This window comes from Myxine glutinosa, chromosome 8 (genome assembly GCF_964187855.1).
Source record: "Myxine glutinosa chromosome 8, kmMyxGlut1.1, whole genome shotgun sequence".
NCBI classification, from domain to species: domain Eukaryota; kingdom Metazoa; phylum Chordata; class Myxini; order Myxiniformes; family Myxinidae; genus Myxine; species Myxine glutinosa.
Genome location: NC_136268.1, coordinates 106,129,697 through 106,147,086, shown reverse-complemented (window position 1 = coordinate 106,147,086; position 17,390 = coordinate 106,129,697). Strand labels below are relative to the sequence as shown.

Below are 17,390 nucleotides of genomic sequence, written 5' to 3'. Positions count from 1 at the left end.
GTTTGCTCATCTTTTCGGTGCACCGGCACGAGCCGAGAACGGCCCGTGCAGGAGTTGATCCGAGGATCTCATCAAACCGTCCGATCGGTAGTCGTGATGGGCGGTGTGTACAAAGGGGAGGGACTTAATCAACGTCAGCTGATGACTCGCGCTTACTGGGAATTCCTCGTTCGTGGGACACCGTCTCAAGCCCCAGTCTCCATCACGGATGGGGCTCAGCGGTTTACCCGAGCCAGACGGCGAAGGGCAAGGTACACACTCGCCCGTCCAGTGTAGCGCGCGTGTGGCCCCGGACATCGAAGGGCATTAAACGTTCATTAAACATTAAACGTTCATTAAAGGATTACGATACGAAAAGCATTACGAAATTACGTTCACACCGTCACGTCAAACACTACCGTGAACACATACATCGTCACAATGAGAACATCGTCACAATGAATGTTATGCGAACGCGAATTTTATGCGGGAGTCCAAACCTGACAATGCTGGAGACCAAAGCTGAAATTGGGAAAACTAAATAGCCCATTTTACTCCCAGGGGTCCCAGGATTACCCAACCAAAATATCTTTGCAATCGGTTCAGCAGTTTTTACGGTACCTTCGAACAGACAGACGGACATTTGGTGAATTATAGTAAGATAAAAGAAAGTTTTCGTTTGTTTGTTCGTTTGTTTGTCTGCACGCGCAAATCTCCTGAACGGTGAAAGATAGGAGGAAACCTCTGAAACAAAAAATGTCGGGACGGGCCCCGGGAAGGTTATAGCCTAGGACCTGGGCCATAACCTATAAATGAGACCTATTTTCCAGCCAAGGTTCATTTTCTGCTGCATTACACGCAGTACAAGCACACAACAAGCACTTTTGACCACATTTTTCACAAACCTTGATGTTTCCCTCTGTGGAACCAGTTATCAGGAACTGCTCTGTCGGGTCCAGAGCCAAAGCTTTCACTGCCGAGCCATGCGCCTGCGAGGATAGAATGCATCCACATTCGTCCCACAAATTTACAAATCAAAGAATAACACTTGTCTTTAGGATCCTTAAGCAATCAAACCTGATAAGAATGCATCAATCGGCGTTGTCTCAGGTCCCACACGCAAACCATCCCACGTCTCCCTGCAGATACCAACACCTGATGCCGGGCAGCAGCTGCCAACACCATGGCACCGCTTTCATGGCAGGTGAACCCTATGGCATCAGATGCAGTCAGTCACGTAAAGTAAATGTGAAATTTGCAATCTCCAAGCAAATGCCACATCTGACAAATGGTCACATGATACTGGTCTTTACCATATTAAGAATGTAACAGGCATAAGGCATGTATAGCTCGTGAAAGTGTTGGCCTTCTCAGTAACTCTCCAACTGTTTGTGTTTGTATGTGCAAGTAGGGCACAATTCCATGCTCAGTTTCTATACTTAACGGGCAACACCACACAGCGACTTTATGATTGCCATTATCCTCTTTCCAACAGTTAAATTGGTGGCTTTTTTTACCTTATCATATGATGTGTGATGCAATATGCATGGTATCTTGGACAAGATAGTTTGACCCTTTCATGTCCTGTGTTCGTTTATAGGTAATACTGTCGTGTCCCCGGGGTAAGACCTCTGGGTGATGGATGACCAACCGAGCTTTAACTCCGAGGCATATACCCAAACTATGGCGGTGTTCTCTCTTGCACACGCGGGGTTAGTGGAGGGCAGCGAGGTCTTACCTGTACGGACGGAAACGGCACGAGAGACATCCGATCCCCACAACAAATACAAACAACAACAACATGCATTTTAAGGCCATTTTCCCTGCTAGAGTGGGGGTTAGCCTTGCTGTCAACATGACAATCTTCTCCATTTTGCTCTATTTTCTGCATCTCCCCTTGTTAACCCCCTTACCCGCATTTCTTCTTCCACCATCTTTAGCCAAGTCTTTCTCGGTCTTCCCCATCCTCTACTTCCTTCTACATTCATTTCCATCATTCTTCTCAACCAGTCACTTTCATCCTTCCTCAACATGACCAAACCATCTCAACCTGTTTCTCTTCACAGCATCAATCACAGGCTCTATTCCCATCATCTTTCGCAATTCATCGTTTGTCTTCCTCTGTCTCGATGATACTCCACACATCCACCGAACCATTCGCATTTCCACCCTTTCCAGCCTTCGTTGATGCTCTACGTTCATTACCCATGTCTCGCTCCCATAAATCATAACACTTCTCACACATGCACCATACACCTTTCCCTTCAGCTTCAACGACACTCCCCTCCTCATCAGCACGCCACTCAGTTCCCGAAACTTCTTCCATGCACATCTCACTCCAGCAACCGTTGCCGAGTCTGATCCACCTTCTCCATTCAGCATGTCTCCAAGGTAGCAAAATGTTTTCACACTTTCCAGCTTCACGCCATCTCCAAGATCCAACTCAACATTTCCTCCATCTGCAGCTCCCTCTGTGCACACCTTACATTTGAATGTAGCTGCCATACTGACCCTCTCAGACCACTACATTTTTGATGAACCCACTCAGCGCACATTGTACATTGAATGGAGTTCAAACCCACTCAGTGCAACAAATAAACGTACAAAACTGGCAAAACCACACAATACAACAATTAAAATGCAACAAATAATGGTTTAATAAAATTAGTGCCAGGATAACAGAAATGAATGTACAGTAAACTAAAATTCCTAACAGAGGGACCCTCCATGCAGACTCAAATACAGACACAGGGAGAAATAAATGAAAGTAACAATAAATGTGTGGTGTGGTGCGTTGGCTGATACTCCACCTGGCGTCCTTGACTGGTCCCTGAACAACCGTGTGGGAACCGCACAAGATGGCGCGCAGTCGCGCCCAGAGCAGCCACCGACCCACGGAGCGACGGCCAAATTCCCTTCCCCTCCGATCGTTCCATGCTCCCAAAGCTCCGATCGTTCCATGCTCCCAAAGCTCTGATGTTTCTCTCAGGCGCACACGGCACGAAGCGCAGCCGTCACGAAGCCAGTGCAGAAGAGAGAGAAGTGCGATGAATGTCGGAACCAAGAGAGCAAATAATAAATGTGACTGTTCGTACTGAATGTCGGAACCAAGAGAGCGACAGGGACGTGCGACTCCTCGTTATGAAACCCCGAACCAAAGAGAGAGAAAATGGCGGGACGTGTCCTTTTTGTCCCTGGCCCTAGAATGTTTTTCTGATGTCACCCGTGCTCTAATCACCGAGCGCCGTCGCATCAGTCTATGGCCATCCTGACCAATCGTTCCTCTCGGGGCGGAGCCTCACGGCCTTTGTTGATGCCCCTAGAGATGACTCGGCTGGGTGGCGTCAGTGGTAGTGTTCGGATCCGGTCGGCGATCGTTCTATGCAATTGTAGGCGCTGATCGCATAGCTGGTGGTTTAAGTGTCATAAGGAATGAAGGGGGAAACCACAGAGGCAATTTACACCCTGGGAAAGTTACCTTTATATCCTAACTAATTAGCATAGCTCCACCCCTCACATGGAGACAAATATGCACTTACGCGACATCCGGGCCTGACTTAATTAAAGGAAGGTTTTTTTCTTCTTCGCGACATTCAGAGCACACTACATTATACAATCCTACCTGGGCTAAGGTATTTCATTAGCTACCCCCACAAACGTAACAATACCATAGGTTCTTGAATGATTTTGTATGAGCTTATATGCCATTGGAGACTCAACATGTCTCATGGGGCTGCAGCAGTAATTGTAGACCAGGAAGGGTAATGCAAGGCGAGGCAGTCACCTGAGCTTCTGATCTTTCAATTTTGCAAAGATCAAATTTCTTGCTTTTTAGTGTAGCAGATGAAAAGGACTTTTTTCTTCATTATATGAACTTATACGTCGTCCAATTTTATGACTCTCAAGGTTTATCTTTTTCATAAAAATTTTCATTCTTCAAAATTAAAGGGAATTGTCATCTGCAAATCATTCTCCATTTTTTTTTTTTTTTTTTTTTGCATACTGAATCGAGGCTCGTGAAAGAGCTAACATTTACTTCACAAACAAATCAACCAGACAAACAAAATATATAAAAAGAGGGAGCGGAAGACAAGATGGGGAGAGAAGGGGAAGCACACAAACACAACATTTGAGAGCAGGGAGATGTGTGGAAGGGAGAGGGCTTGGGGGGAGGAGGCGTGGGAAGGGGGGGGGGGGGGAGGGAGAAGTATAAAACACAAGGACACCAAGGACTTCCAGGACAGAAGTTGGTATTTCAAAAAAGTGGAATTGGGGTGAAATTAGCGGGGGTAGAAAAGATCAAGGTTTTGGATGGGGGAAGATAAGAGATGGTGGTGAACAGCTGTTTTAAAGACCTGGAGGGTGGTGTGGGATTGAAGAGAATGAGGGAGTTTGTTCCAGAGGTGGGAGAAAAGAGAAATGAAGGAGTGAAGGTGAGCAGAGAGTCTTGATTTTGGCAGTTTGACCATAAGAGGGTTGCAGGCAGATCTTGTGCGACCTGTAGGAATATTTGCGGGACAGAGCCCAGAGAGAGCTGGGGGGGCAAGGCCAGAGAGGAGTCGGTAGAAGACGGAAAGACCACCAACCTGCCTGCGGTGAGTGAGTGAGAGGCCCTTGGAGTTAGCTTCATCGCGGGAGATTCCAATGATTCTGAATGCTTTGGTTTCAACAGCGTATTCCGTACCGTATTGACATTTATTCCTTTATTTTCCCGATTTGGCTGTTGGAACACTCCATGACCTGCAGTGAACAATTTTGGTAAGGTTGTATGGTCTTGTGGGACTCCTTTTTAGATATTGATCTTGCCGCCACTTTGTTGCAGTTTTAAGGTCATTATTCCACTATTATATACCTTGTTTGATATGTTGATGTATCTGGATGACATTTAGGCGATGTAGAGTTTGGATGATGGCATTCGTTTCCACAATGTTGAAGGCGTTTTCATGATCAATAAATGCAATAGGCAGAGGGAAATTTATTATTCACTTGAATTTTCTAGATAAATAACTAAATCTCAAATAATTGGCCAATCTTGAAATATTCTGCTTCTGAGGAATCGTTATCCCTCATACCTTATGTAATTTATATTTCTAGATTCTGAATGAGCCTGATGGCCCCGAAGTCTCCAGTTCTAGTTTTTGGTTGTTTATCATTGGCAGTTGAGTTGAACAACACACAGGTGTTCTTCCTCTTACACCTAACCTTATTAGACACTGACCTTGCACCAAGCTGCTGTTTGCTGGCAACAGAGTGTCCCAGACACACACATTTCTGAAAAAAGGAAAATGGAACCGTTCTGTTATGATGTGGTGAGATACAGAAGCATTACTTCAAGCACAGAGTACACCATCTGATTGTTAGCAAAACACACCCGTTTAGTTCTCAATTGAGTGGCACGAGGTAGTTCATGCAGGCATGCCATCATGCGACCTACTTTGTAATACAAAAACACTGCTAAGTGTTACCGGTTGTCCTGCGACTGTCCAGCAGTGGCGATGAGTGTGGAAGAACACACAAAAGTGAAGTCTGATGTGCAGCGTGTATGGCACTGCCAGCACTAAACACATAAACACACACACACACACACACACACACACACACACACACACACACACACACACACACACACACACACACACACACACACACGAGGATTACATGCGAGTTGTTTTATTCTCCCATCAGCACAATCATACAACACATACACATGAAGTAAGTCAAACGTATAGGCATTTCCTTGGCCGATAATCTGAACCCAATGCTATAAACACATCGTTCACATTTGATTCCGATGGGAAAGGTAGAAATTCAACACATTCAGGCAAAGCTCGTTCGTTACTTGTGGGGATAACATCATTCAGGGTTTTCGTTGAATAATAGACAGTGAATACAGTACAGCAATAGGGTGACCACACCAAAAACAGCAATGTAGATATAACAGGCTTCTTTAAAATTCCAGCAATATTTCCTTGTACCTATATAGCACACCCATCGAAACACATCCCAGGATTTCATTCATCTTACCTAGTGCTTGCTGGTACTGAGTTGACTGTGTGAATGACTTTTTTTCCCCCCTTTTTTTTTCTACTGACTCCTCTCCGGCCTTGCTCCCCCAGCTCTATCTGTGCTCTGTCCCCCAAATATTCCTGCAGGATGAACAAGATCTGCCAGCAACCCTCTTCTGGTGAAACTGCCAAAATCAAGACTCTCTGCTCACCTTCACTCCTTCATTCCTCTTTTCTCCCACCTCTGGAACAAGCTCCCACACTCTCTTCAATCCCTCTCCTCCCTCCAGGTCTTTAAAACAGCTGTTCGCCACCATCTCTTATCTTCCCCCATCCAAAATTTGATCTTTTCTACCCCCGTTAAAACACCCCAAATCGGCCTCTTTCAATCTCCGACTTCTTTCCTGAAATTCCTAGTAGTGTTCATTTGCTTTATACCATGTACCCCTCCCTCCTCCCCCAGCCCTCCCCCTTCCACAGATCTACCGACGTCCATGTTCTCTAATGTTGTTGTGCTTGTGTGCTTCCCTCTCTCTCCCCCTTTTGTCCCCCGCTCCCTTCATTGTATGTTTAATGTGTCTGTGAATGTTTTAATGTTCAATGTGTTGGCTCTTATACGAGCCTCGATTCTGTACACACACAAAAAAAAATCCGTTCCTTTTTTGATTACGCTGGCAATCCTGCCATTGAAAAGTAAATTGATGACAATTCATACTTTCCTTGAGGATTGAACAACGTTGTGTGTGTGTGTTGTAATGAACTTGATTTGCTTAACAATTTAGCCTAAAGTAGGAAGACGTTAGCCCATTTTGGTTCATCAAGGAACCTATTGTGAAATCGTTCTGCAATTACCCCTTTGTTCAAACGCTAACCGGGAGATCAATAAGACAGGCGCATCTGCCGTGCGAGGCAAGATGAGATGGGTTGCTTCCAATGGCAAGCAATCCAATGTAACTATAGACGCCTCCTATTGGTTCGCTGGGAGGACATGGCAGCAGCTGCAGGTTGTGGTCACCATAGTGCCAGCAGAAGCTTTTCCTTTAAAGGAGGTCCATATGCTGCGAGATAGTTATCTGTATTAAATTAGATGTGATGGCCCTGCTCTTACAAAGGTTGGTTAAAGCACAAGACTTCTCAAATGAGTGGTTAAGATACAACAAAGAAAATAGGAATTTTAAAAACTTGAATGAACATATTTACCTGGAAAGGTTTGGGGTTACTTCCTGTAGAATTAGTTTGCCAAAGGCTCAGGAAACCTTCTCCATCAGACACACCAAACTATAAGGGTAAAAGACAAACAGTGGGTTTCAATTAGAAGAATCCTTTCGCATAAGTAAACACATTGGCGATTGAAAACCATACTGGGGAATATAGTAGTACAAGTGAGCTACAATCAGAGGTTGTCCATGGTTCAGTGACAAACCTTAAAAGAGCCCTTGGGACAGAACGAGCTCTGAAAACATCACAACTGAGTCCTTGAAACATGATACTTGTAAAATGAAGAGGATACTTTAGGCCACAGTCAAGCAAACAGGGTCAGGTTTGCAATGGCACCTTGATCCACAATCAGAAGGGAACCATAACGACCAAAGTTGTTGAGTGTACACATTGTGATACATTTCAATAAAGAATATACTGCATATGGAATTTAATGCAACTTTTAAAAAGCAAAATATTTGAAAGGTGCATATATATTGTCGTGTGACTACCCTTGGTGAATACCGTAGGGTAGCACGGAAGGCCAAACGCAAGCTTTAACTCGGAGGCGATGATCAAATTGTGGACTTTATCTATGCGCGGGAAGAAAGGGGAGGGGAAGATGAAGTGCTTACCTGTTGTCCGCCGGCGGTCCCAAAGCCTGCAAAGAAAATTAACTCGAACAGACACAGATTTAAAATGGACAAAAAGAACGAAAGGATTTATAAAAACGGATGCCGATAACAAGAAAATGCGAGGGTAAAACTAAAGTCCGAAACGGGATCCTCCACACTAGACTTAAACACAGACAAAGGGATAAAAGAACGTTGGATAAAATAAATTATTTGTGTACGTGTGCTTAGCTCTGATCACGAGTGAAGTCTTGTCAGGGTCTGCGAACGGGACCGGCATTGCGCGCGAAATACGCACATTGGCGGGAACCCGGCCTCATTGCGCCAGTTCACGCTGCAGCGCTCGTACACTCGTCCACACACAGAGAACCGCAGATCCCGGGCCGCAGCTCCTCCCGCAGCCTCTGCACATCTCCGATGGCATCTCTGAACACGGTCGGTCCAAGCACAATAGGGCGAGGGAGAAGAAGCAAGGGACTAAGAGGTCGTCGAGGACAACAAAACACGAGCGAAGGCAAGAGCGAAGGCAAGAAGAGAGCAAGAGCGAGAGGAGGGCAAGAGCGAAAATGTCGGTCCGAGAGTTCTTTTAACGTCGGGTCGTGACGTCATTCGGTACTTCTCCACCAATGCCCGCAGGCCACCACCACCTCGTCCAGCTCTCCAGTTCTTGCTCGCCCTTCTTTCACGAATCGATGAGTGCCTTCTTGCTCCACCCTGGCCAATCAGTGAGTCCCTTCTTACCCCGGCCTTCCTGTTGGTCAACTCTCGCCCAATCACTGCCCTTCTGGGCGTGGCTCTTGGCCTGCCTGAACGATGTGTGCCTGCCAGGTGGGATTGTCAGCCCCAGTGCCCGATGCCTGGCTTCCGGTTGGTTTTATTGTTATGTGTGGTTTAATGGGCACTTCCTGCGCTAGTGTCTATTGCAGTGCCATAAGGGACAAAGGATAAATCACCAAGGGTAAGACATACAAGGGATAATTTATCCTGATGCCTAAGCTAGTTAACATGCCCCGCCCCCTCGTGACAGATATACCACTTATCCGACATCCGGGCTAAACAAATACTTATTACATGGGATGATTCTACCCGACATCCGGAGCATGTTAATTTATACATCCTACCTGTTCTAAAGTATCTCTATCCCACCGACATAACAATATGTATAAATATCTATATATACGTTGCCAAAAGCTCAGGACCAAAGGCACACTTTTGTATGCAATGTATATATATATATATATATATATATATATATATATATATATATATATATATATATATATATATATATATATATATATATATACATATATATATATACATATATATATATATATATATATATATATATATATATATTGTAACGAATTTGAGAAGTGTAACGGTTTTGAGAAGTGTAACAATTTTGGAGAAAGTGTAACGAATGTGAAAAGTATGGTTTTGTTGTGTGTAACACCCTCGTAATGTAAATAATGGTCGCAGCCGTCCTCCTAGTTAATTCCATGAAACTTACACACAGGCCACGATATATCTTTTTAAATAGTTTATTTCCTTATTCTATGTAGGCTAAATATGTGTTTCCCAATAGATTGACTCTGCATTGCATCAAACGAAATAAAGCGTAGGCCCCTCCGATGATCCATGGCAGCTCAAGTGCCAGGGATTCCCCCACTTGAGCTTTCACAGCAACCGTTTATTGCAGTACTGAACTGCTGTGCAACGTGACGGCGCCTTACCTGCAGCTGCTGACCGGTTTTCGCCATTTGCGGCCATTACAAACAAGGGGAGTGGCTAGAGAAGACGGGTCGCCCCCCTCGTCATAGGGGGGAGGAGTAAGTCGGCCCCGCTCATCCAACCCAGAACAAGGGGTTTGGCTAAGAGAGGGCGGAGCGGGAACCCCCGAGAAAATGCGCGAAGGTTCGGTGAGGAGACCAATATAAGCCGCCGCGGGACGCACTCCATCCTCTTGCTCCACCCTCTTGCTCTGACCCCATCCTCTTGCTCTGACCCCGTCCTCTTGCTTGCTGTCACTCGTTGTTGCTGGGGAGAAGGAAGACGCCTGAACGAGCAGGTGTGTGCGAGCCAGCGTGCGACCAGCTACGCTGCAGCTAAGGGGGCAGCTAAGGGGCCGCAGGCCACGAAAAGGACGCGCCAGGCAGCAATCCACGCTGGACCCTCCATTGCCTCCCAAAAACAACCATCCATCCTCAAGCCATACCTGCCTGCAATATCCCCCTGTGTAAGTGTGAACGTCGTCTGTCCTAATCGTTGTCCTGGGGTTAAGTAAATTGACTAGTATAAGCTAACGATTCACTGTGTGACTGCTTCTTCCATCCATTGCTTGTAAATAACTTTGATCGCCCCTTCTTTTTGCTTGTGTGTATAATAAATCCTGTTATTCCTCCGTACTCTGTCTTCTTCTCTCTTCCTTCTCTTTCGGTCGCTTTAGAGGTTTCCAAATTGAATATCTGTGGTGCGATCTGGTCAACGTTGGGGGAGTCGGGCCAATCGGGGATCCTGTAACGGTCGCGGTGGACCATCCGCTCGGCCCAAAGCAACATCTAAACCGCGTCCGTAACAATATATATATATATGATTATATATGATTATATATGATTATATATGATTATATATATATATATATATATATATATATAAATATATGTATATATATATATATATATATATATATATATATATATATATATATATATATATATATATATATATATATATATATACATACATATATATATATATATTGTTGTGGATCTGCCGCCGGCCTTCTCCCCTTATCAAGGGGGGATTAATCCCCTTGTCTTTACTGACCTGGCGCGACCCGAGACCTATTACGTCTCTTCCGGACAGCGCCAAATAGGGTTTCGGGACCAAATTCGCTCGTACCTAAGTACTAGCGCTGCCCTGGAAGCGAGGAAATAAGCCTCGCACGAACCACGTGTGATGGTAATACGCCGAGCGGTTTGCGTACACGTGATCTGCACAGTTATAATTAATGGACCCCGATTCAAGTGGTTTTACTCGTGCCACGCTTACTCAATGGAGAAATCACGGGAATGATCGAATTCAGAAGAAAAGGAAGAACAAATAGATTTAATTATTATGGCACGTATATACAGTACAGGACGAAGAGACACAGGGAAATCCTTATGCAGTCTTATTCTTACTACCCAAAGACAACGGGCCCGTCTGACACACTCACACGGGGATTGCAGATGGGCAGGAGTTCTCCAGCGCCGCGGTGGTCGTCCAGGATCGGCCTCGTCCGGCTCTCCATGGTCCCCGGCACGTCCTGCGGAGATGGAGGTAGGCGAAGGCAGGAACTCGTATCGTGTCGCTCAAACAAACGGGTAATCTCGGGGCGAACGGTAGAGGGTGGACTTAGCGTGGCTGGCGGTTTTTCAGCCGCGTTCACTCGCTTTGGCTGAACCGCGCAAGTTATTAACGCCCTGGCTGCGCCCACATATCCCTCGTAACCAAGTTCATACAGTGCGAGTGATCCTCTTCAAGCGCGTCCTCTCTCTCCTCTGCCAGTCCTCGGCAAGTCCTTCACAACGCGCTTATCCTCTGCAAGTCCTGTTCAAGCGCCTCTCCCTTCTCAGAACTGAGAACTCCCAACTGAGGTGGGGGCTTCGCGCAATCGATTTTATTGCCAACCCTCTTAGCCCGATCGATGTTCCAACCTCGCCCTGTGACGCAGTGCTGCAGCCACACGCTGTGAGCCCTGCTTGGTGACTCATGCTTACCGTCCCCACTGCTGCTGCGCCGACGTCAACCCTCCTCCACCTTCCGAGGCCCACCTCGTGTTGACTCGCGCCCAACACAACCAGGGCTTTTTAGCAGCAATGGATCGAGCCTATGGACGTGGAATGGTTTGTAGAAGTAGGGCCTATCCTCCTGTCTTTACACAACGCAGGATTAACACTGGAAGGGGCCTACTCTCACATATACTAAGACATAACTACAGTCACGTGAAAAAGTAAGTACACCCAACGTAAAGTATTGACTTTTTCAACATATTTCAACATCCAGCTATTTGATCTTCATTTCAACAATATTGATAGATAAAGGTGATATAATATAACAAATATCATGAAACATTTACATTTTGTAGTCCATTGTATAATTCAAATAAAAATAAATGCAAATTTCGCATGTGGAAAAAGTAAGTACACCCTTGGCTCTAATAGGTGGTATTGCCCCCTTTGGCAGAAACAACCTCAAGTAAGTGTTTCTTTTAACTGTCTACCAGTCTCTGACATCGATTGGAAGAAATTTTTGCCCACTCCTCCATGCAGAATTCTTTCAGCAGTGCGATGTTTGAGGGGTTTCTTGCATGCACAGCTCGTTTCAAACCCCCCCACAACATCTCGATGGGATTTCGATCCGGGCTTTGACTTGGCCATTCCAGAACCCTCCATTTCTTTCTTTTCAGCCATTCCTTGGTGGATTTACTGGTATATTTAGGGTCATTGTCATGTTGCAAGGTCAACCTTCGGTTGAGCTTCAACTTTTCGACAGATCGCCTCACAGTATCCTCAAGCACCCTCTGGTACAATGAAGAATTAATAGTGGATTCTATGATGGTGAGCTGCCCAGGCCCTGATGCAGCAAAGCTGCCCCAAACCATAATATTTCCATATTATGGAAATATTTCCGTGATGACATTCTGGGGTTCTTAGAGACTTCTTTCAGCATCTTGCGGTCTGCTCTCGGGCTGAACTTGCTGGGGCGGCCTGGCCTGAACAAGTTGGAGGTTGTTTGGAATCTTCTCCACTTGTAGATGATCTTCCGGACAGTCGAATGATTGATTTCAAATTGTTTGGAGATCTTTTAAAATCCATTCCCAGACTCGTAGACATCTATAACCTTCGTTCTGAAGGCCTCAGAGAGCTTTTTTGATCTAGGCATGGTGACGCCGCACACTTCAACAACAAAGAGCAAACCAAACTAAATGTCTGAGGTTTAAATAAGACAGGTTCCTCCAAGATCCTCTCTAACGATGTTCTAATGTTTTGCACCTGAGCTGGTGCACCTGATTCTAATTTTAGGTATTTGAAGTTGTGATAAATGTAGGGGTGTACTTAATTTTTCCACATGTGAAATTTTCATTTATGTTTATTTAAATTATACAATGGACTACAAAATGTAAATGTTTCATGATATTTGTTATATTATATCACCTTTATCTATCAATATTGTTGAAATGAAGATCAAATAGCTGGATGTTGAAATATGTTGAAAAAGTCCAAACTTTACATGGGGTGGACTTACTTTTTCACGTGACTGTATACTACAAACGAGGCTACATGTTGCACATCTGACTATCTATGGGGGGAAAACCTTTAACCTTTATTAAACTCACTGTACACGTCTCAAAACCGTAGCAATATATATATATATATATATATATATATATATATATATATATATATATATATATATATATATATATATATATATATATACATACACACATACACACACACACACACACACACACACACACACACACACACACACACACACACACACACACTACCGGTCAAAAGTTTTATAACACGACAATTTTTTGCAGTTTTTATTGAAATTTACGCAGTTTATTGTCTCAATGTACTCTGAAATTAAGCATAGAACAAATAAACAATTGGAGATAAAAAAGAAATCATAGAATCATTTTGTTTAACAAAATTTAATTTAAATTTTTGACTCAGCAAAGCAGCCACCTTTTGCAGATATAACCGGCGAACACACTCGTGGCATTATTTCGACAATGGAAATCAAATATTGTTCGGGAAGTTCTTCCCAACACTGTTGCAGAAGTTCCCACAAATGTGTTGCACTTGCAGGTTGCTTTGCTTTCACCCTTCTGTGCAGGTCATCCCAAACCAGCTCGATGGGGTTTAAGTCTTGAGACTGTGCTGGCCATTCCATGATTTGAAACCAACCGTCTTGTTCTTTTCCTCGAAGGTAGTTTTGACATAGCCTGGAGGTGTGTTTAGGGTCATTATCTTGCTGTAGGATGAACCCCTGACCAACTAGGCGTATACCAGAGGGTATTGCATGGCGCTGCAAAATGCTGTGGTAGCTCTTTTGGTTCAGGGTGCCAGTCACTCTGTGCAAGTCGCCGACTCTGGATCCAGCTAAAGAGCCCCAGACCATCACGCTTCCTCCTCCATGTTTGACAGGTGTCACACACTGAGGAACCATTCTTTTGCCTACTCGACGGCGTACAAAAACCTTGCGTGATGAACCAAAGATTTCAAATGTCGATTCATCTGTCCATAAGACCTTCTTCCAGTCTTCAGTAGTCCACTGGCGGTGCTTCATGGCCCAGGCAAGCCTATTTTTCTTATTTTGCCATCTTAGCAATGGCTTTCTTACTGCCACTCGACCTGTCAAACCTGCAGCTCGAAGTCTTCTCTTCACAGTTGAAACTGAGACTTGCTTACTTCGACCAGTGTTAAGCTGTGCTTGAAGCTGTTGTCCTATGAACCACCTATCACGCAAGCTGTTGACTCTCAGAAACTTGTCTTCTGATTCTGCTGTGGCTTTGGGTCTGCCAGACCTCTTCCTGTCAGAGTTTCCTCCAGTTTCCAATATACTACTTCCTGCAGTGCAATATTGTCCAAATAATGCTTCAGAGGGTGTAATAACAGTCTGTTCCAATACTGCTTTTATACAGACAGGGGGTTTGTAATCAAGTAATCAACAGAGGTTGGGACATCTGTAGGAATTGTTTGCGTCAACTTTCAAGGCTTAATTTACTTACATTGCTGCAGAACAACTGTAAGTTGTTAACCCATTACTTGTTCCCTGAAGAAGGCCTTTTTTTTACAATATAACTGTGCAATTTGCATTATTTTCCCGTTTTTGCGAACCTAAACTTTTTTTTTTAACCTCGAGCAGTTTATTGCTTACCTTTGTACCATTTCAGGTTATTCACTGGACATTAAATTGCATAAATTTCAACAAAAACTGGGAAAATTGGGGTGTTCTAAAACTTTTGACCGGTAGTGTATATATACATATATACACGAGTGCGCCCATGTGTATATATATATATATATATATATATATATATATATATATATATATATTGTTACGGGTCGCGGACAAGATGTTACTTTGGGCCGAGCGGATGGTCAACCGCGACCGTTACAGGATCCCCGATTAGCCCGACTCCCCCAACGTTGACCAATCGCGCCACAGGTATTCAATCGGGAAACCTCTAAAGCGACCGAATGTAAAGAGGAAGAGAGAAGAAGACAGAGTACGGAGGAATAACAGGATTTATTATACACACAAGCAAAAAGAAGGAGCGATCAAAGTTATTTACAAGCAATGGATGGAAGCAGTCACACAGTGAATCGTTAGCTTATACTATTCAATTTACTTAACCCCAGGACAACGATTAGGACAGACGACGTTCACACTTACACGAGGGAAATTGCAGGCAGGAATGGCGGAGGTGGGTTGCTGGAGAGGGAGGCAGGGTCAGGTCCCTGCAACCAGCAGGGCTGGAGGTAGCAGCTCCCAATTCTTCGCGTTTTTGGCGGGAAAACCCTCGGTCGCGTCGATGCTGCTGATGCTGTGGACGTCACGCGCTGGCTCGGTCAAACCTGCTCCTCTCCTTCTGATGGAGCCATCTCCCTCCTCTCAGCGCGTCTCTCCAAAGCTTGTTTCATCTCCAAGTACCTCTCCTTTTTGGTTTGGAGCGTTTCTCATCTCCCATCTCACAGCTCATCTCACAGCTCATCTCTCCTCTCCTCTCTTCTCTCATCTCCCGAAGCAGTCCCTTCCAGTCGCTTTTATTACTCGGGTCGGAATCAAGCCGCCGGCTGCGAGGGCACGCCTACCGGGTCGCTCACCGCGGTGCTGGTTGGCTGTTAGGGCTGTCCGATTCCCCCTTTGATCATGACGATGTGCCACGCCCGTGAGTTGGCGGCTCCTACCCCCCTCTTCTCCGAGATTAGCACATGGGCAATGGCGGCTTGCGGGATTGAACACCACTCGCACCACTTTTGAAAGGAACTTTGGAGAGCGGAGATGATTGGGGAAATTTAAAGGGGCCTACGCTTATTTCGTTTGATACAATGCAAAGTCAATCTAGTGGGAAACACATATTTAGCCTACATAGAATAAGGAAATAAACTATTAAAAAAGATATATCGTGGCCTGTCTGTAGGTTCATGGAATTAACTAGGGGGACGTCTTTCGATCTTATTTACTCTACGAGGGTCAGTTAAAACACAACAAAACCATACTTTTCACATTCGTTACACTGCACCCTCCTTTCTTCACGGGCCTACAAAACTTTAACTTAGTGTGACACGTAGGTGTAGTTCCCTCTACTTTTAACCTGACCCTGAGTGTGATGATTTTAAAACACAAATAAGTATGTCCCCCTATTGCATTGCACCCTGTCTAACAGACTCAAACCCACAGCTAACCGAATTACGGAATTATTCTCAAACTATACATTTACGGTGGGGAGCATTATTTACAGTGACGTTATTTCTTATTTACAACGCAACCCAGGACCTGTGTTTTTTTTTTCTTTTTAGGGAACAAGAAAAAGAAATTCCTGTTGGGAGGGAGGAGACAGCACGCATTGCATCGATGCACCAGTACCAATACCACCAAAGCACCCAAAAGCACCAAAAGCACCGCTCGGTGCACAGTCACCACTGTTCATAATAAACACAACAAAACAACTGGTGGTGGTCTTCTCTTTTTCTGCTGGGCCGATGTTCTTCCCGACGTCTTCTGGCTTCATGCGGCCTACTTGGAAATAATAAAAAGCACAACTTGTGTTCATTTTTATTTAGGGCCTCAGGGGCCAACTAAGGGTGGTCCACCTGTTTGGCATAGGTGCCACCTTACCGAGGTCCGCAAGCAAGATTCCCTGGCCACTATGGCCGGTCTCCAACAGAGGTGCCCTGCCCCAGAACCTGGGGTCCATCAAGTGGTACTTGGCCGCAGAACAGCGGTCCATAAAGTGGTACATCAACGCAATGCATGCTGGTTCTGAGAATCTCGTGCACACAATGGCCACCTCACGCACGCTCCCCTCGGCGCCCAATGGCGCACAGGTCCTCAAGTGGGAGACAAAAGGGGGGAAGACAAATGAGCGAGGGGTAAGGTCACAAGGGTACACGTCAATAAAGGCAATGCAGGGCGAAGTGCGTACGGAGAGCGAAGTGAGAAAACCTCGTCCCTACCGTACGTCACCCCCCCTGTCACCTACACTACCCTTGCCCTTACCCCATATTTACAACAATTTACACCTTTACAAATTTGTCACTACGTCTTGTCTTCCCCATCTTTCCCTTCTACACCAAATTCGACTCCAATCCCTCTACTTCAAAATTTGCCATCACCCAATTCATCATCAATCCTCATAAGGAGGAAGAGATGGAACATCAAGCACAATGTCACACCCACGTCATGATGCGTCTCACATTCCAAACATTTGCACAGTAAAAAATAATCAAAACATGGCATGGTGTGGAGTACCTGTCACCTCAGGTGAGTGGATGCAGATGGTGCGAGGAGA

General features: G+C 45.0%; 1 protein-coding gene across 1 annotated transcript in view; it reads right to left on the bottom strand.

The window, feature by feature from the left end:
• The window catches only part of DMXL2 (Dmx like 2), a 169,035-nt gene that overhangs the window by 9,841 nt on the left and 141,804 nt on the right, over window positions 1-17,390 (bottom strand). Inside the window, exons 42-46 of the mRNA XM_078783981.1 lie at window positions 7,185-7,262; window positions 5,445-5,536; window positions 5,198-5,250; window positions 1,057-1,190; window positions 885-968 (exon numbers count right to left, since the gene is read on the bottom strand). Of these exons, the coding sequence (XP_078640107.1) occupies window positions 885-968; window positions 1,057-1,190; window positions 5,198-5,250; window positions 5,445-5,536; window positions 7,185-7,262 (441 nt within the window). The remainder of the gene's footprint in view (window positions 1-884; window positions 969-1,056; window positions 1,191-5,197; window positions 5,251-5,444; window positions 5,537-7,184; window positions 7,263-17,390) is intronic.